The sequence below is a fragment of the Solanum tuberosum genome, unplaced genomic scaffold, assembly GCF_000226075.1.
Source record: "Solanum tuberosum cultivar DM 1-3 516 R44 unplaced genomic scaffold, SolTub_3.0 scf00055, whole genome shotgun sequence".
In the NCBI taxonomy this organism is placed as follows: domain Eukaryota; kingdom Viridiplantae; phylum Streptophyta; class Magnoliopsida; order Solanales; family Solanaceae; genus Solanum; species Solanum tuberosum.
Window position 1 is genome coordinate 921,281 of NW_006238981.1, and position 20,662 is coordinate 941,942.

The 20,662-nt window shown below is 30.2% G+C and overlaps 2 protein-coding genes across 2 annotated transcripts; both read left to right on the forward strand.

Moving 5' to 3' along the window:
* The first annotated feature begins 491 nt into the window (after positions 1–491).
* Positions 492–3,614, forward strand: LOC102581281 (protein DETOXIFICATION 16-like). The gene is made up of 8 exons (XM_006344406.2): positions 492–856; positions 956–1,500; positions 1,602–1,688; positions 1,835–1,891; positions 1,978–2,216; positions 3,085–3,203; positions 3,381–3,467; positions 3,591–3,614. Exons 1-8 carry the CDS (start codon positions 590–592, stop codon positions 3,612–3,614), a joined length of 1,425 nt encoding a protein of 474 aa, XP_006344468.1. The 5' UTR covers positions 492–589.
* A 5,921-nt stretch (positions 3,615–9,535) lies between these two features.
* On the forward strand, positions 9,536–15,013 carry LOC102600115 (protein DETOXIFICATION 16-like). Its single transcript, XM_006344453.1, has 8 exons — positions 9,536–9,817; positions 9,918–10,462; positions 10,608–10,694; positions 10,842–10,898; positions 10,993–11,231; positions 11,347–11,465; positions 11,833–11,919; positions 14,723–15,013. Exons 1-8 carry the CDS (start codon positions 9,536–9,538, stop codon positions 15,011–15,013), a joined length of 1,707 nt encoding a protein of 568 aa, XP_006344515.1.
* Positions 15,014–20,662: the final 5,649 nt, after the last annotated feature.

The window sequence follows — 20,662 nt, forward strand, 5'->3', positions numbered from 1 at the left end:
TATATATATATAAAAAAAAATATGATCATTATTTTAGTTAAATAAGTTTAATGAATTAAATTAGTCTATTATTAAAAAAAAAAAAATTAATGACATGTCATGCCAACTAGGAGAGAGTGGGGCTTTTGGAGTGTCAAGTGTATTTGGAGGAAAATAGTGGTAGTTGAGTGATATTTTGGTCCTAAATGAAACATAAATGATATTTCAAGACAATTTCCTAAACTTGGGTGACCATTTAGGGAATTGACTCGTTTTAATGTTAAATTTAATGTTATAGGTTGGAGACTTGGAGATGCCCTAAACCCCAATTCCTTGGTAAAGTAATACTGCTTTTAAATCATTTAAAAAAAGAAAAGAAGCTCAAAAGAGACAACACATGACACAACGATGACCCATGACTAAAAATGAAATACTGTATATTTAATGGATCAATCACCAAAACGTTTCATCACAACAAACTAGCTGGCCACTAATGAACTATATTTCCAAAATAAATATACTTAGTTGCCACCACACCACACCACATTGTTGTCTGGTTCTCTTCTTTGCTTAAATTGTTGTATGTTCTTCCCATTTTAATAAATAAACCATGATGAGTGAAAGGAATTCCGAATTTCCTCTTCTTTCCAACAACATCGAAAAGGGATCATGGAATCCTGAAGATTGCGATATAGGTGAGGTTATTGAAGAGACAAAGAAGCAACTAGAATTAGCAGGACCTTTGGTTCTTGTGAGTTTTTTGCAGTACTTTTTACAGATGATATCGATCATGTTTGTCGGTCGTCTTGGAGAGCTTTCTCTTTCAAGTGCAACTTTAGCCACTTCTTTTGCTGGTGTAACTGGTTTCAGCTTCATGGTAAGAAGCTTAAGTGCTAATTGGAACTTACATTTTATCATTTACATGTTTGTATGACTTAATTTGATCATGTAATCCTTTTTTTTCCCGTATGGATAGCTGGGAACGGGAAGTGCATTGGAGACATTATGCGGACAAGCTTATGGGGCAAAACAGTATCATATGCTTGGGATACATATGCAAAGAGGAATGCTTGTATTGTTGGCTATTAGCATACCTATATCGATTATATGGGCATTCGCGGGGCATATATTTGCTTTCTGTGGACAAGACATGGAAGTTTCTGTCCATGCCGGATTATATGCTCGTTGGTTGATTCCCAGCATTTTTCCTTATGGACTCCTTCAATGCCAACTTAGATTCCTGCAAACACAAAGCAGACTTAAACCACTTGTGATCAGCACTTGTTTAACGAGTTTAATTCATGTGTTGCTCTGTTGGGCACTGGTTTTCAGATTGGGAATGGGAAACAAAGGAGCTGCGCTCTGTAATGCCATTTCTTATTGGATCAATGTGCTGATTTTGGCGCTTTATATAAGGTTTGCGTCATCATGCAAGGAAACATGGACAGGGTTCTCCAAGGAGGGTGCAAGAAACCTTGTCGGTTTTCTATCATTAGCTATTCCGTCAGCACTTATGGTCTGGTTAGTTCCCGTGTCATTATTCTTGAATCATTTGTTCAATATGGATCCTTTTTTCTCTTTACCGCTCAATCTGATATGAACTTTTTGAAATTGGGAACAAGCTTGGAGCAATGGGCATATGAGTTTCTGGTGTTCATGTCGGGGTTGCTTCCTAATCCAAAGCTCGAGACATCTATGATGGCGATCAGGTTAGTACATAATGTCAAGAGCTTCTTCATCGATAACAAAAATAGAGACCAATAAAGGGATTGGTGACTTTGGGTTGGCATTTTTGCATCAAGATTAATTTGATCCAATTTATCACAGATGTTAATTTTTTTTAATCTTTCCCCAGCCTAAGTATCAGTTCTCTGGTGTTCAGGATTCCCTTCGGATTTGGTAGTGCAGTAAGGTAAGTTTTCCTTTTGCTAGCTTATATATATCCTCTAAGAGTAGAATAAAATTTTCATGTTGTTTGTTCTTTGCTTGGTGGAAAAGTACGCGGGTATCAAATGAATTGGGGGCTGGGAAACCTAAAGCAGCCAAGTTAGCAGCACGTGTCGTCTTACTTCTGGCAGTGGTAGAGGGCCTATTACTAAGCGGAATAGCTGTTGCAGCAAGAAATGTATGGGGATATATATACACTAACGAAGATGAAGTGGTAAAATATCTGTCCACGATTATGCCAGTGCTTGCATTGTCCAATTTCATGGATGGAATTCAAGGGGTTCTTTCAGGTTTGAACTCCAAACAATCAAATTGAAGCCATATACTTGTGATATAAAAAAATTCAATACCATAGTTGCCTAAATACCAGGGGCGGCTAAACGCAATAGGAGGCAAGCGAAATTTTAACTATAAAATCTAAATAAACTTCATATTTTTTTTAAAAAAAAAACTTACATTTTTAAATGCAAAGTATACTTAATATTTTTTTATAAATGATTTATTCGATTTATTTTTCAATTATTAGCTTTAGATAAGATTTATCAATTCAACGTTGAAAAACATTTTCTTACTCGGGCAATTATTATATGAATTGTTAACACAAAATTTGATTCCAGAAGTTGATAATTTTGTATACCCCACATTTTACTATGCTTGTTGTAATGCTTAAAAATCTAAGAAGAATAGAAAAAGAATTTACAATTCACTTTGTTCAACACTTTTCGACTATTGATTCATATTTTTGAAAATCTAAGAAGAACTATAAAAAGAATTTACAATTCACTTTGCTCAACACTTTTCGACTATTGATTCATATTTTTGATAGAGTATTACTCTAACTTATCAAAAATTTAAAGAAGAGAGTGTAAAAGGAGTTAAAAGAATAAAATAATGTGAATTTTAGCGTAGAGAGTGTAAGAAAATAAAACAATTCTTCTTGATTTCTTCTATTTAAATGGGATTAAAGAGAAAAAAATTAAATATTTTATCATAAATAATTAATCTTTTTTAAAAAAATTGACACATAATTTATTATTGGGGCCTAAGGCCAATGCCTTATTCAAATAAGCATAGAGCCGGCCCTGCGTAAATACAAAAATTAAGTGCATTGATGATAACACAAAAATTAAGTACATTGATGATAACTTTTAACTCCAGGTACTGCAAGAGGATGTGGTTGGCAGAAACTTGGTGCACAGGTCAATCTAGGAGCCTATTATCTTGTTGGACTTCCTTCTGCAGTCATTTTAACCTTTGTCTTCCACCTTGGAGGAAAGGTAACAAATTTTTCACTTGCAAATGTGTTCGTATTGATCCATTGTTAAAATTACTCTTAAAATCGTGTTAAAAGGATCAAATTTGTCCCGTATGTATATGTTTGAAATATAGCAACTTTGCCCACGTTAAACTTTGAGGTTCATATTGTTTGTTTTATGGCATGATGATGGTAGCAGGGTCTTTGGACAGGGATTATAAGTGGCAGTGGTTTTCAAGCATTACTTCTTCTACTTATTACGTTGCGCACAAATTGGGAGCTTCAGGCAAGTTCAAAATTTAATCTAATTTAGTTACAAACTATTTATCCTTTGCTACTATTTTAATTGTATTATAGTAAAACAAGAAACACTATATTTCTGACCACGAACTCTATAAATTTTGATCAGGCAACGAAGGCCGTGTATGCATAGGCTACAGGTTTCCGAAATATGTATTGATTGTTTGCATGCACCTAAACTATTTCATCGGAGTACCTATTATCTCCCATACCAAAAAAGTCATCCGAGGAAAATTAATGTACAGTAGCAAGTAGTATGATTTGTGATTATCAAAAACAGCGTTATTCACGCCTCTGAATTTTATAGCCACAAATATATTTATGTCTGATACAATGATTGTTATATTTGATGGAGACCTTTTTTGTTAGGTTGGTATTTTGAAATACACGGTTGATAACTTTAGAGTTGCCTCACTAATTAGGTGTAAAGCCTTTGTACCAAAAGACTCGTTATTATCGTGGTTTAAATTTAAGATATATGATTAAAAGTAGAAAGATCTTTAATCATTCCATCACATGACTCTTGAGTAGTTGTTTGGGGGATTAAATGACTTGATGTTTTGTTTTTTTTTTCTTTTTGAGTTCAATTAATATCCACCGTTGGTGGATACTTTATTTTACACAAGCAGGTAATTTTAATAGGTGATAGATAATTATCACATAATTTTCTTAAAATCATTTCCTTAGTTATTTACTTTTTTTTCTCTTTCCGCTCCTTAATCTTAGGACTTACTATTTCCCTCGCTACGGCCGATTTCTCTCCCCAAAGCTTTTCATCTCAGTATTATAAAGATAATTATTGTACGGGTAAAACTTACCTGCATCGGATGTATATATCAATTCAATACATGTATGTCATGTGTTTAAATCTATAGTTCATTTCACTTAACCTTGATTAAATAACATGTGTTTTACATCATTAAATCATATAATAATGAAAATTGTATTAGTTTTTTTCCTTATTGTACCTCTCTTTGTCCCAATTTTTTTTTACTAACATTCATTCTACAAACAATGTTGAATCATACTCCCTCCATTCCTTTTTGATTTAGAATTGTAGGCATGTAAAAATCTTTTGTGAGAAAATTTTATTAGTTAAACTTTAGCCATTAAATTAAACATATATTATATGTCATATTCAAGTAAGGAACTTGGGAAATGAAGACGAGCCGGATCTTTTAAAAGCATATTTTACCCTTTTACTATAATTTAATTGACTGATATGTTTAACCTTTCTATCACGATTCAAATTCATGATAATGTTTGCTTTTGCTTTTGGTAAAATTGCTCTCCACACTACAAACAAGTTGTAAGTTCCTCCTAATTACTTGATGCTTGACATCTTCTTGTTTCTGAATGTTAATGTTATGCCAACTCAAACTTGGAATAGACATTTTACCTTATCTTCCATGTGTTCTGCGCGAGCATAAAATAACATCAGTTGTGTAACCATCAATAGGTACTGTCATAGTGGATAAAAGTTTCACATAAATTGGGGAATGAAGTGGTGGTCTGCTTATATGGACTTGGGAAATCGTCCTCTCATGTGTCATATTAACAGTTCTATATCCTAATTTCTGAAAAATCGTTACTTTTTTAATATATGAAAAAATTAATTCTAATTCTTATAAATACAAACTAGTATTAGATATAAATCATATCATATCATTATATGATCATCATCATATCATCACAAATTCACAATCATATCATACAGTCATATTATGTATATATTAAAAGTAAAAGCTTCCAGATGAATTAAAATTACAAACTATTTTTTATTTTAATTTCTATCAATCATTTCAACAACTTCACTTTGTAGATTACTTTCCACGTTGATGATACATTATTTACTTTAAATGCAATAATGGCTAAATAATGGCTTTGGAGAACTATTCATTGTAGGAGTGTATTTGATTTAATGTGGTCTTATTAAACACTAAATAATGATTATGATAATCAATTACTTAGTAGAATTGTAAATAAATAGGGGCTAGGCTCCATCCCCATCACACTCCCAACTTCTTCACGACAATCACAAAAATATGACTGTAGACACATAAATTGTATTGGATCAGATTCATACAAAATTTGAATTAAATCCATGTTCATTTGGGTTGAATGATTAATTTGGATCTTACAAATAAATAAGTCCATCTTAATTCAAATCCAAGGTCCATTTCGCCTTGAAGCCCAAACTCATGCCACGTGTCACAGTGACTAGGCATCCAAGACCAACAAAGTGACATCACGTGTCCAAATGAGGTGGTAGTCCCAGTCAAATGCAAGAACCAATCACAATCCAACAAGTGTCAAAATGATATCATTTGGCCAAACACAAGCAACCTTGTCCACCCCCTACAACTATAAATAGGGGATGGACATGACATTCTAAGGGGGCATCAAGAAAACTCTTCAACAAGCATTATGCAATTGGAGGAAGCTACACCATCAACTGCATAGCTCTTCGAAGGAGTCATCAACGGAGTTCTTCCCAGAGATCGACTTGAAACGACGAAGTGCTTTCCGACGTTCCCGGAGATCGACAACATCTCAAGGAGGTCTACATCATCCAACGTTTCGAGAAATATGCTACTAAAGGCCCTCGAATCTTGGAGAATCTTAGGAGAGAGAATCAAGAGAACAACAGAATTGTACTCGCAACGATTCATCAATAAAAATAACATTTTTCTTTTATTTATTTTGCTTGCAGTTGATTTTCAGCGCTTAAGGAAATTTGTTGCGAACAATGACAAAGTCACATAATTACGAATAGGATATCATCCTTTTCCCCTAGAATATTAAGAATATGGTGTTGAAGTTTATATTTATTTTCTTCCATATAAAATAATTGCTCTCTTATTGTATGATATGGTTGTTTGAAATGCATATTAAGGGTACTAGCTTTTTGAAATTACCCCTACAATTGTACTACTAAAAGAAAGGTTGATTTTCTGTTGACACTTTAATATCTCTATGACATGTTTGGGAAATCACTTGGTAATTGAAATTGGTGTAATTACTAGGGTCAAGTAAGGGTGTACAAAACCGAATCGAAAACTGAACCAAACCACAATCCAAGTCAACCCGGAAAAAAAACCCGACTATATTTGGGTTGGTTTGGTTTTAACTAAAAAAAACAACCCGACATTATATATATAATTTTAAAATTTTATTTTATACATAAAAAATATTTACTTTGATATAATTTTTAAATATTTCTTATACTTTTTCTATAGTTTTTATTATTTTAATATATTATTTCAAGTTTGAAACTTAGAATTATGAATGGGCCATAAAGATTATAGTCCACATATGTTGGTAATTATAATAAAGCTTAAATCAAAATCAAATTAATACTAATGCAAAAAGGAAATCAATTCAACACTAAGAATGACAATAATATTGAATATTTGTTCTTTAGTTTTACATTGGTTTAGACAATTAAAATACATAATCTAATTTTAATTTCCTTTAATATTTAGTCATGTAACTAATACTTATTAAACTTAATTTTAGCATGATTTAGTACTTTTAAATTATGATCATTTTCATTATGACTTGTTAATTTGCAATATTTGTTTTACACGATTTCATTATTATTATTTTTGTTGGATATTTTAGTGTCATTAATCATATCATATTGTGTTATATTTTTAAGAAACATCTTAGATAGTTGTATTTTGGTAGGACTAAAGAAATATTTGAAGTACAAGTAAATTATATGTTTGTATGAATACTTTACCGGAAAAACCCGAAACAACCCGAAAAACCAAAAAACTCGAAAAAATCCAAAAAAACCCAAGGTTGAGAAACCCGAGTTTTATTGGTTTGGTTTGGTTTATAAATTTAAAAATCCGACACAAATGGTTTGGTTTGATATTTGAAAAACCCGAACCAACCCGGTGATGTACACCCCTACCTGCTAGGGTGGTAATTACGCAGACATGTTTGTTTGCCACAACGTAACAACACTGTAATTACGTGTACTATGTGGATGCACAATTATTTTAGACAAATAAAAAACTTTATAAATGATATTAAATTAAATATTTAAGATATATATTGTCTTTCGATAATTTATTAATTGATCAACATATGTCCTTAACTAATATTATGAAATAATAATTTATTTATATTTTTCAAATTAGTATAGTTCAATTGAATTAATCACAAAAATTAAAAGTACTATATTTCTATGAACATCATGAAATACATATTTGACAAAAAGATTAATATTATAAATAAAATGTCATAAATTATTAAAATATTTGACAAAAAGACAATCTATATATCAAGTCTAACTAAAAAATAAATTACTTGCAATGTGAAGTTTCAAGTCAATACTATTAAAACAAATGAAACTGAAAATATATAACAGAAGTTCTAAATTCAAAACAAAAAATTTAACATAATACTCTTATGTCAAATTTCAACATATAACATACATAAATATGATTTAAAAGAAAAGAAAAATGTAAGTTTATAAACTTACTCAACAATGAATTCTACTTTAACTAAAAAATTCGAATACGAATAAAATTATGCTAATGAAGAAAATAAACATAACATAAGAAATAGATAATACAAAAAATTGCATGGAATCACATGAAGTAAAGGTTGAAATTGACAAGGAAATGAAATATAAAAAATAAAAAAATAAACTTTTAGAAAAATTTAGAATAATAAAAATAAAAAAGAATTTAAAATAATAGAAATATAAAATAAATTAAAACAAAAAAATAAAAATAAAAGAAGAAATTATAAAGTAATCAACTTTTAATTACACCATGTAATTACCATGAACCATCCATGTGAATTAGAGAGTGTAATTACTCCTTTCCAATTACACTCGCATGACCAACCAAACATGCTAGACAGTGTAGTTACACCAAATCCAATTATCAGAGTGACTTTCCAAATATGGCCTATATGAATTGTGTTTGTACTTACTTTTGGGTAAGATTTCAGATTTGATGTGTTTAGACTTTAGAGTTATTTATAGTAACACTAATTTTGAAAATTTTGGTATAACTCATACTTTATCATGTTATGTTGTAGTTGTAAAAATAGTCATATATTTATTATCTGATCACACATTGCACCTATATAACTAAATTTAATTGTTCTTGCAAGTTTAGACAATCTTTGATATTTTGTAATGAACAGTCAATTATTTGAGAAGGTTAATTTATTTCAAAAAAATATATGCTAGTAGAATTGGGACACACTATAACGCATGTGTTCATACACCAATTTATCCATACACATAAAGTCAAATAAGTAATAATAGAGCAAACAGGGGCTAAGAAGGCTAAAAAAAAAGTGCTATTAACCCACATTAAAAGTGTTTGCCGATAAGTCAAATAAGAAAGGCCCAAATGTAAGGGCATACATGTCGATATGATTTTAGTGAAATGTCAAAACTACGCCTAGTACTTTCAATTTTCATCTTTGCATTGGGATTTGAGTTGAACTCTTTTTTGGTGTTAAGGTAATAGCTATGAATATTCACCAACTTTTGGGAAAGAGTAGAAAAATAGGAGTTTAATCCCCAGTTTCTTGATAAAAAAAGCTATCGCTTTTAAATCATCAAAAAAGAAAAGAAAGAAGCTCGAAAGGGGCCACGCATCAATGATTCATAACTGAAAAATGAAATATATTAAAAGTCGTTCTCTGGACAAATCACCAAAACGTTTCATCACAACCAACTAGCTTGCGACATAACTCAATTTTGAACCCTCGTATTAATGAACTATATTTCCAAAATAAATATAATTAGAGTATTTGGATTTAGTTATTTGAAGTGCTTTTAAAGCAAAATAGTTTTTAAGCATTTTTGTGTGTTTGGGTAAATTTAAAAAATGCACTGCTTGTTTATAAGTTAAAAGGCCAAAAATAAACTAAAAATCATAAATTAAAAACTTTGATTTTTGACTTTTGGCTTATAAGTCAAAAGCCCGGGCTCTTAATTTGGACCGCAATAAAATCACGTATTTGGTTCTCTTCTTTGCTTAAATTGTTGTATGTTGTTCCCATTTTAATAAATAAACCATGATGAATGAAAGTAACTCAGAGTTTCCTCTTCTTTCCAACAACATCGAAAAAGGATCATGGAATCCTGAAGATCGCCATAACGGATGTTGCGATGTAGCTGAGGTTATTGAAGAGACAAAGAAGCAACTAGAATTAGCAGGACCTTTGGTTCTTGTGAGTTTTTTGCAGTACTTTTTACAGATGATATCGATCATGTTTGTTGGTCGTCTTGGAGAGCTTTCGCTTTCAAGTGCAACTTTAGCCTCTTCTTTTGCTGGAGTAACTGGTTTCAGCTTCATGGTAATTAAGAAGCTAAATGCTACTTAGAACTTACATTACATTCTATCAGTTATATGACTTAATTCGATCATGTAATCCTTTTTTTTTTCCGTATGGATAGATGGGAATGGGAAGTGCATTGGAGACATTATGCGGACAAGCTTATGGGGCAAAACAATATCATGTGCTTGGGATACATATGCAAAGAGGAATGCTTGTATTGATGGCCATTAGCATACCTATATCGATTCTATGGGCATTCGCGGGGCATATATTTGCTTTCTGTGGACAAGACATGGAAGTTTCTATCCATGCCGGATTATATGCTCGTTGGTTGATTCCCAGCATTTTTCCTTATGGACTCCTCCAATGCCAACTTAGATTCCTGCAAACACAAAGAAAACTTGAACCACTTGTGTTCAGCACTTGTTTTACGAGTTTAATTCATGTGTTGCTCTGTTGGGCACTGGTTTTCAGATTGGGAATGGGAAACAAAGGAGCTGCGCTCTGTAATGCTATATCTTATTGGATCAATGTGCTGATTTTGGCGCTTTATATAAGGTTTGCATCATCATGCAAGGAAACATGGACAGGGTTCTCCAAGGAGGGTGCAAGAAACCTTGTCAGTTTTCTATCATTAGCTATCCCGTCAGCACTTATGGTCTGGTTAGTTCTCGGGTCATTATTCTTATATCATTTTTTCAATTGTTTGCTCTCTTATATACATGTCACTTTAGCAAAAAGATCCTAAACTTCCTTCTTTCTCTTTCACCACTCAATATGATATGAACTTTATTGAATTGGGAACAAGCTTGGAGCAATGGGCATATGAGTTTATGGTGTTCATGTCGGGGATGCTTCCTAATCCAAAGCTCGAGACATCTATGATGGCGATCAGGTTAGTACACAACGTCAAGAGCTTCTTCATCGATAACAAAAATAGAGACCAACAAAGGGGTTGATGACTTTGAGTTGGAATTTTTGCATCAAGATTAATTTGATCAAATTCATCACAGATGTTAATTTTTTTTTTATCTTTCCTCAGCCAAAGTACCAGTTCTCTGGTCTTCAGGATTCCCTTCGGATTTGGTAGTGCAGTAAGGTAACTTGCCACAAAATCATCTTTTCTTTCTACAAGGTATATACACGAAAAGAATAAAATTTTCATGTTGTTTGTTCTCTGTCTTGTGGAAAAGTACACGGGTATCGAATGAATTGGGGGCAGGGAGACCTAAAGCAGCCATGTTAGCAGCACGTATCGTCCTGCTTCTTGCTGTGCTACAGGGCCTATTACTAAGTGGAATAGCAGTTGCAGCAAGAAATGTGTGGGGATATATATACACTAACGAAGATGAAGTGGTGAAATATCTGTCCACGATTATGCCAGTTCTTGCACTGTCCAATTTCATGGATGGAATCCAAGGGGTTCTTTCAGGTTTGAACTCCAAACTACCTAATTGTAGCCATATCCTTGTGATCCAAAAAAAAGTTCAACACTATAGTTGCCTAAATACAAAAATTTAGTGCATTGATGATAACTTTAACTCCAGGTACTGCGAGAGGATGTGGTTGGCAGAAACTTGGTGCACAAGTCAATCTAGGAGCCTATTATCTTGTTGGACTTCCTTCTGCGGTCATTTTAACCTTCATCTTCCACCTTGGAGGAAAGGTAACAAATTTTTCACTTGCAAATGTTCGTATTCATGATCCACTATTAAAATTACTCATAAAATTGTGTGAAAAGGATCAATTTTTTCCGGTATTTGTTTGAAATTAAACAACTTTACCCTCCGTTAAACTTTTCACCTAATATTATTTGTGCCATTAGTGAAAAATCTTGTGTTCGCCCTTGAATCCTTGCATGAGCTTTAATTTGAGGGTAAGTTCAAACCATAGTAAAAAATTGATGGGTAAATTTAGACCTCTTTTTTTAAAAAAAATTGGACACGTGGGACGATTTTATAGTGGTACTTAGATAGAGTGAGAGTTTATTGGAGGCTCATATTGTTTGTTTTATGGCATGATGATGGTAGCAGGGTCTTTGGACAGGGATTATAAGTGGCAGTGGTTTTCAAGCATTACTTCTTCTACTTATTACGTTGCGCACAAATTGGGAGCTTCAGGCAAGTTCAAAATTTAATCTAATTTAGTTACAAACTATATATCCTTTGCTACTATTTTAATTGTATTGTAGTAAAACAAGAAACACTATTGTTCTGACCACGAACTCTATAATTTTTTAACAGGCAACGAAGGTCATGCGGCATGTGTAGGCTACAGGTTTCCAAAATTGTTTGAGTGCATCTTAACTATTTTCATCCAAATACTTATTACCTCCCATAAGCACATACCAAAAAAAGTTGCCCACTATTAGAGGAAAAGTACGATAGCAAGCAGTATGATTTGTGATTAAACATAACGTTAATTTTAAAAAAAACATTAATTCACGCATCTAAATTGTGTAGCAACAAATATATTTATGACTGGTACGATGATTGTTATATTTAATGGAGACTTTTTTTGTTAGGCTGGTATCTCACTAATTAGGTATAAAACGCTCATATAGAAGAACTTGTCATTATCATGATTCAAATTTAAGACATATAATTAAGAATAGAAAGATATTTAATTATTTCACCACACCCTTCACGGTTGTTTGGGAGCTTAAATGACTTAAAGAAGGTGAGCTTCCAAATGTTTTTTTTACATGAAAGTAGTAATTGTCTACGATCATTCCAAATCAGGATGATCTTTCCTTTTTTTTAAAAAATAATTATAATGATACAGGATCATTTATATACACTAGTATCATCAGTGGTAGACTTAGAATTTTGTTTAAGTGGGTTCAAGTTACAAATAACCATGGCGACGATCAATAATAATAATTATCATTTCTTTTCATTATATCCTTAACAAGTTATTTTGAAGTGATATTCCAAACAAAAAGTATACTCTATTAAATTTGTATCTACTTACAAGAAAATTTTCCACATATTTTCAATTTAACAAGTTACTTATTACTCATATATATAAGACTAAAACTATAACAATTTTGAAAACAATAAATAAATAAATAAAATTAGTAAAATAATAAATAAATAAAAATGCTCTAACCTAACTTTGTGTATACCAAGTAAAAAGGAAAATAAATACACAATTTTGTATACTACAAAAAATTAAACTAAGTACTACTCTCCCGTCTCATAATAGTTGATCATCTTACTAAAAATAGTTGTCTCATAGACTCATATTAGTTGTCCACCTTACTAAATCAAGAAAGCATTAATCAAATTTTTCATATATTACCCTTGTAATTAATTCTTTTTGAAAGTGTTCACATTTATTTGTAAAATTCGCAAGAAGTTTTTAAGGGGTGGATTAGTAAATTTTTATTTTTGTTTGATTTCTTAATATGCATGTAAAAAGAAAAATGATAAAACAATATGGATCGGAGAGAATATTTAAAAACTATAAATATATTGTCTAAATTATTGACAATTTTAAATAATTCTCAAATCTATATAATAATATAAAGCTGAATGATAGGGTTGCTGATGTGGCATGCTTCTAAAGCCAGGATTCATTTTTTTTTTGACATTTTTTTATTTATCACTTATTTTGTAACTAAATAAAAAATAATATTATACATTAAATATTTTACAATAAATATTGCTGAAAACTAATGTTATTAATATCTTTTAAAACCTTTCACAATTTCTTCTTTTACGTTGGTTTTTTTCTCCCCTTAATCTCACAATTAATGTCATTCATATCTTTTCCTTAAATTGCTCCATTTCTTTCCTGTTTTACTTATTTAATCCATTCCAAGTAAGTTAAAAATCTTACTACATCTTTCCTTACAAGTAAGTAAAAATCTTACTACATTATTTCTTCCTTATTTCATTATATTTATTGTATATTTCTATTGAGTTTTAAGTTTCATACATCATCGATCTAAGGCTCATGAATATTTTATCTGACAAAGTGAAATTAGGATGAAATTTCAAGTTTGAATTTGGCAAAAATGATCATTTCATTTCTGAGTAAGATAGTTTTCATCAGCCTCCATTTGTATTTATTCGTATTTGAAAATCATCATCTTCCTACATTTCTTTATTCCTCTTTCAGTATGAGATATTATTTATGTATATTAATTATTGGAAAAGCAAATTACTATTATACCGATCTTCATGAGGTACATGATTTTCAAAGAAAACTTAGCATATATTGTTTCTTTTGCAGGGCAAAATTTTATTGAAACATAAAATCAAAGCACATAACCTATCATGATAAGACTGTTTTATTTAAAAATAGAAAACTACATAGTTTTTAAGAATCGTCACTTAATTTTTAAAGAAAAATCAAGAAAACTATTTTCTCAGAAGATCAAAACAGTAAATCTAATGAAAATATTTAAAGGGGGTTCGGGATTCATATTAACATTTCGGGAAAGGTTTGAAAGCATCTGAAATGTCCGCTAACACGCGGTTATTCGGTAATTAACTATTTGACTAATTGATTTTAGAATAAAAGCTTGATTAATTTAAGACTTGAAATTATTTTTTAGGAGGAAGGTAAATAGTATAAGGGATTACTTAAGAAACATATTTCAAAGTAATTTAAGTAGTAAAATAAGTAAAATCATTTAATTTTTAGAAAATCTCAAAATGACTATCTCTTGGGAAAATCGAATTAGGAAAACCTTAGAATTGACTACAAATAAACAATTAGACAAATACGAAACATATAAAATAAAGAGAGAGAGTGTTTTGAGCCCAAGTCTAATTTTCTGTCCGCTTAGACCAATACTCGGGCCTGATTTCTGTTTTTTGGGGTCAAAGGCCCAACACTTGGTACATGTCCTAAACTAAAGCAATAATAATCAAGATAAATGGGCTTTTGGCCCAATAATTACACAAAATACAGAACTGGAAATTTAAGTGGGCTTTTGGCCCCATTCCGCTTCTCGTGGTTGCTGCGGGCATATCATTCTTAGACTTTTTAAGTCCAAAAATGTTACTTCTAGCCATTTGGGACCACTGCTTCTACCCGCTACTTGGACTTGGACTCCAAAATTTATCATTTTCAGCTTCTCTTTCCACGGCTTTTGTAGAGATTGACTCGAAAAGGAGAAGAATGCAAGAGATGGTTGGAGTCCAATTAGACTCGAGCAAATATCGCCTCTTTTCGGGCAGCGAACTTGGAACAAAACGATGAGTTAGAAGTGAACTATTCCACCACACAAACACGAACCGGACAGCAAGCGAGAGGCCTTTCTTTCTCTTTTGTATTTCGTATATCCTATAGCTATTTTCCTGTGTTCTTTTCTTTCTCCCTTTAGAATTGCCAACAATTTTTCCAACCTTTCCCTCTGTTTTTCCCAATCAGTTCCCTTTTTAACAATGAATAAATAGGTGGTTTAAATAAGAGGAAGATAGGGCACGACTTTTTGGGGGGAATTCGGATGAGAAATGGCCTATTTCAAAATTCAAACCTCCAAAAAAATCCTTTCACCATTAAGGATATACATCCTTTTTTATCAAGTTTTGTCCCATTTCGAAAGAGGAAATGGGACAGCCGCGTGCTGCTGCTACTGTACGGAGGATAAGGGAGAGAGAGAGAAAACGACACAGCCGAGTTGGGCTGGACGTTGCTGGATTTCGCGATGGCTTTGGGTCGCGATTTGAGGTTCTGGGTTTGGTCGTTGTACATGTTCTGCTGGAAGAAGAAGAAAATGTATAGGGGGCTGGGTCGGTTTGGTATGTGTTGGGTCTGGGTTATTTTTTGGAATTGTTGTGTAGTAATGTGGGCTGGGAATGGGTTGATTGTTAGAGTTGTAATTGGTAATGGGCTGGCCATTAAGGGGAATTGGGCTGGTCACGGGAATGGAAAAAAAAGGTCCTATATTTGGCCTTTTAAATTGAATAGGATAGAGTTGGATTTAAGGTTTGGTCATATGAGTCTAAATCATAGCCAATTGAAAATTAAAAAATATAGCCGACCTTAGTTAATTAGGATAGGCTCGGCTAGTAGTCAAATAAGATGAATTAATACAATTAATTTATGAGCTTCTTAATTTTAACGAGATAAAAATAGCTAACTTACTTATGAAATAATTAATTCGAAAATATAAACTAATACTAAGTGAGCTAATTAACGGAACACTTAAAAAAGTAAAATCTTTTTTAAATGATTTTTTGAATGCTCGTAAGAAATATAATAATTACATACAAAAATTATATAAATATATATATATATTGTTTTAAAATTATAAAAATGACTAAAATTGCTTCAAAACTTAAAAAATATTTTTTTTTGAATTTTGTAAAACTAATTATTCCAAATCATTAAAAATCAAGAAGCTCGAAAATTAATTTTATCGGAGAGGGTCAAAATTAGGTGTCAACAAAGACGATAATCACTGAAACACTATTTCTAGATTATTTTCTTTAAAAAAAATTCAACATGCAAGGTTGATATGTTTGTGATTAAATAATTTATTTATTTTTATATAAATTTTTTATTACTGTAAGTATTTGAATGAGAGCTTTAGAAGATATAATGTGGTATAAGAAAATTCATATTTCTTTTCATTAGGATTGTACTGCTATAAAAATATATAATTTTGGGGATTGAAAAGTTGATGTATCACTTATTTTGTTCAAGAAATATCATTATCTTCTCTCCCCCTTATTTCTGTTGTCTTTTTTCTATTTTTTCTATTTATTTATATAATATTTAAAAAAAATATTGATCCTATGTTATTATATATTGCAATAATTTATATGTATACATGATAATATAGTTAAGGAATATAGAAAGTTATTTAAGACCTCTCTTTAGCCAAAAATTACAATTGCAATATATTTTGGAAAAATCACCTCATATATCTATTTAAGGCTTAATGTTACCGCCTTTAGATGTACTTTTTTTATATTACTACTTATAACAGTTTAATTACAAATATTAACATATTAGTTTTAATTTATAATTTAATTTATTTTATTTAATTAATTAGTTATTATTTTTATAATTACATTATAATTAATAAGTAAGAGAAATAACATTAATATTAGAGAATCAATTGTCATTATCTCTTCCACCATTTTAGGGATAACATTAATATTAGAAAATCAATTGTCATTATCTCTTACACCATTTTAGGGATTTTTTTCCAGATTTCACATAGCAACCCCCACCTTCCTCTTTTACCCACACGTAAATCCCCTACCCCCACCCCCATGTTTCTCTTTTACAGAGAACTAACTTTTTCTCTCTCACCATCTTCAACGTTCGTCTTCTTCAATCAAAAAGAAAATCAGTAGAACTCCCACATTTATATGATTTAATGGTGAGATGAGATCTACACACAAAAAATGTTGAAATTCCTGCAAAGTGTGGTTCCTCTCAGTCGAAGGATCAAAAGGAGAAAAAAAACTAAGCAAAGAAAATGGTGAGTCCGGTAAATCAAAAGGGAAAGAAGAGGAAGGGGAAAATTGTAGAAACCCCTTTTGATTCGAATTCTGATTTTGTTAGTGAAATAAAAAAGAAAAAAAATAAAAAAAGCAACAAATGTAGAAATTGCTCAATCTTCAAAACCATCAACAAGAAGAACAACAAAAAAGAAGGAATCAGAAATTCGAATATCCAAAAAAGGCAAAAAAAGTTGTTAGGGTAAGTATGATATTTAATTTATTTTCACATTATTCAAATTAGTGATTTTTTTGCTAAAAATATCACATTATGCTTATTGTTGTTTCGAAACTTTTGTTTGGGTGAAGCTTGTACGAAATGTGAATAATATTTATATGAATCTGACTTTAATATATGATTTTGGGATATTATATGAAATGTGATATAATATTGGTATGCAAATGGTATGAATTGTGTTTTGACATTGGTATGAAATTGGTTTGATATCAGTAGCCCAATGGTATGAGTTGTTAAATTGGTATGCAAATGGTTTGAATTGTTAAATTACTCTGTTTTGTATGAATTATGACTAATATTGATATGAAATTTGGGATTTTTTCTAATAGGAAGGTTTCTTTTTCAATTTCTTCATTAATGTATTTAAATTTTTAACATTGGTATGAAAATGGTATAAAATGATTTTTCTTTCAAATTTTTTCCAGTGATTGTGGTTTGTACATGTGTCTATTTGCTGAATACATCAGTAATAGAATTTTTGATATGCGTTATGTTGTTATCGATGCAAAGTATCATCGTCAAAGGTATGCCACAATCATATGGCATTATGGAAAAATAAAAAATGATGATGGCGCGACCAGTGAGAGTGAAGTAACTGGCACTGTTGCTAGCAAATTTGATGGACCCCGCATAGCAAAAGAACATGCTCCGAATACCAGCAATTATCCCACACCAAGACCACGGAGATCAAATTTGAGATAGTTGATTGCACCTTAGACTTTTTAGAATTACAAGTTTTTTTTTACTTTTGGACTATATTTTTGTGTTTGTTACAGCTTTAAGTATTTGATATATATAATATCCAGTGTTTTATTTCAAAAAGATACCAATTACATATGAATTACAGATTGACTATTGTAATCACAGGATACTAGTTATATAGAGACTGCATTCCAAATGGATACACCATTCTAAAGATAAATTACACATTGACTATAATAATTCTCGGGATAACAGTTATATACAAAATGCATACAAATTGGATTCAACATTTAGAGTTTATGATTTTACAATGTCTTATTAACTAGAAAGAAATCATACTACTAATTTAGAGTTCATGAACTAACTCTGACTTATAATTGGTATCCAAAATGTACACCTTTGGCATCCAAATTCATATTCTAACACAAAAAATAAAAAAATAAAAAATGTAGTTGGTATCCAACATGTATAAATACCTTGTATAAACGATTATGCCAATGTAAAATAGTGATAATTGTATTTTGTAACAACCTCAATTACATTTTTGTTTTACATTTTTTTCATCCTGGACAATTTACAACCTAATTGTAAATTATATTGTCTTAACAAGTGTGGATTAAGTATTTTTAAAGATGTATGAAGTTGTATACAATCTGTATAAATACTGGAATAAACGAATCTTACAATTTAAAACAGAGATCATTAAATGTTGCACCAACATCAATTACATCTGGTTTTATTTTGCTTTTTTGAAAATGGATAAAATAAGACTTTTTAATTAATTTTAACAGATTAGAGTGAATTAAGGAAAACAAATATTCCTAATTAGTTTGAATCTCCTAAATTTATGCTAATTAATAATTATCATCAATCAATTCAAATTTAATTAATACATCTATTTCCATTTTTTCAGTTTTTTTTTAAAAAAATTCGTTTATCTTTTTTTTTTTTTAAAGTTTTTTCCAATTAATAAAAACATTTCTTTTTTTTTTGTAAATTTGTTATAACCTGAAATTTTTAATGCTATAGCTTGAAAGTCTAAATCTACTGCTATAGCTTGAAAGTAATACTATAATATATGTCATATATGAAATTTACACACATATTTTTTGGACTTTTTTCTATTTATTTTTATTTATGTGCTATATAAAAAATATATTAATAATATCACTCATTTAACTCTTTTAATTGTACTAAATATGCAATATAAGAAGTTAGAAGAATCTTTTTTTTTAAATTCTCTTATATAAAAATCAGTGCTCTTTATTTTTATTATTCCCGCAATTTTGTATTATCATAGCTCCTTAAATAATTATTAGTCATTGTCATGATATTATTTGTACTTTGATATATTTATGTTTAAGTTTGACTTGAATAATAAAATAAAAGCTATTGAATGGTGATCGGCTTGTGTCTATGGATGTTGACAAAAACTCAAAAAATTGTGCAATAATTTTCTATTTTTTCTTCTAATTTTCAATGAATAAGGTTGTAGAAAATTTCTCTTTATTTGTAAGACTTTGTAGAAATTATCACATTAGACTTTTAATTTTTTATGTTTTCGATACGTACTTATTATATTCATATTTTAGTTTGACTTGAATAATAAAATAAAGGGTATTGAACGGTGATCGACTTGTGTGTATGGGTGTTGATAGGAGCTCGAAATTTTTTGCATTGATTTCTTATTTTTCCTTCTAATTTTTAATGATTAAGGTTGTCGAAAATTTCTCTTTATTTTATACTTTATACAAATCTTATTGTTACTAAGTTTATAATTTATTTTGGTTAAAAATAGTAACTTATGACTTTGTTGAGAGTCATCTAACTACTAATCAAAGATTTTCCTCTATCAATCAATTTTATATATATACCACTAATATCTATATTATATTTCATATAAATTTTATTATATTTAATACTTTAAGTAATTTGTTCTTCTTTTTTTTTTAATTTTCTTTCATTTTTTGCATTAATTATTTGTTTAATAATTTTAAAATCTATCATATTTATTATATTCAATTATAATTAATGGGTTACAAAAAAACCTCCATATTTTTACATTCTCCACTTAAATAACATGCCTTCTCAACTTCCTTCTATCTAATTCTTATGACTCAAACAATCTATAAATAAAAATCATATATGGAATTGTTTGATATTCATTTTCATGTTTTCCTTCTTTTTTTTATTAATATATTTTTTTTCGTTTTTTTTTTTCTTTTTTCATTTTCTTCATCGATCATGTATTTAATAACTAAAAGAGAGAATATAGAAAAAGTGATGCAGAAATATGCATGGCCACCATGTTCATGAAGATCATAGATATGTTTTACATAATTCTTTTTGTGTCATAGTAGCCAAACACGAGGACAAGGTGAAGACTATTTTTTTATGACAGTGTCAGATTAGTTTTGTACAAGTTTGACAAAATGAAGAAGAAATTTAGTGGCG

Coding starts and splice junctions, on each gene's coding strand:
- LOC102600115 (XM_006344453.1), top strand. CDS start 9,536: ATGATGAATGAAAGTAACTCAGAGTTTCCTCTTCTTTCCAACAACATC. Junction 9,818..9,917: donor TAACTGGTTTCAGCTTCATG/GTAATTAAGAAG, acceptor CCGTATGGATAG/ATGGGAATGGGAAGTGCATT. Junction 11,920..14,722: donor GCACAAATTGGGAGCTTCAG/GCAAGTTCAAAA, acceptor CACAAAATACAG/AACTGGAAATTTAAGTGGGC.
- LOC102581281 (XM_006344406.2), top strand. CDS start 590: ATGATGAGTGAAAGGAATTCCGAATTTCCTCTTCTTTCCAACAACATC. Junction 1,689..1,834: donor ACATCTATGATGGCGATCAG/GTTAGTACATAA, acceptor ATCTTTCCCCAG/CCTAAGTATCAGTTCTCTGG. Junction 3,468..3,590: donor GCACAAATTGGGAGCTTCAG/GCAAGTTCAAAA, acceptor AATTTTGATCAG/GCAACGAAGGCCGTGTATGC.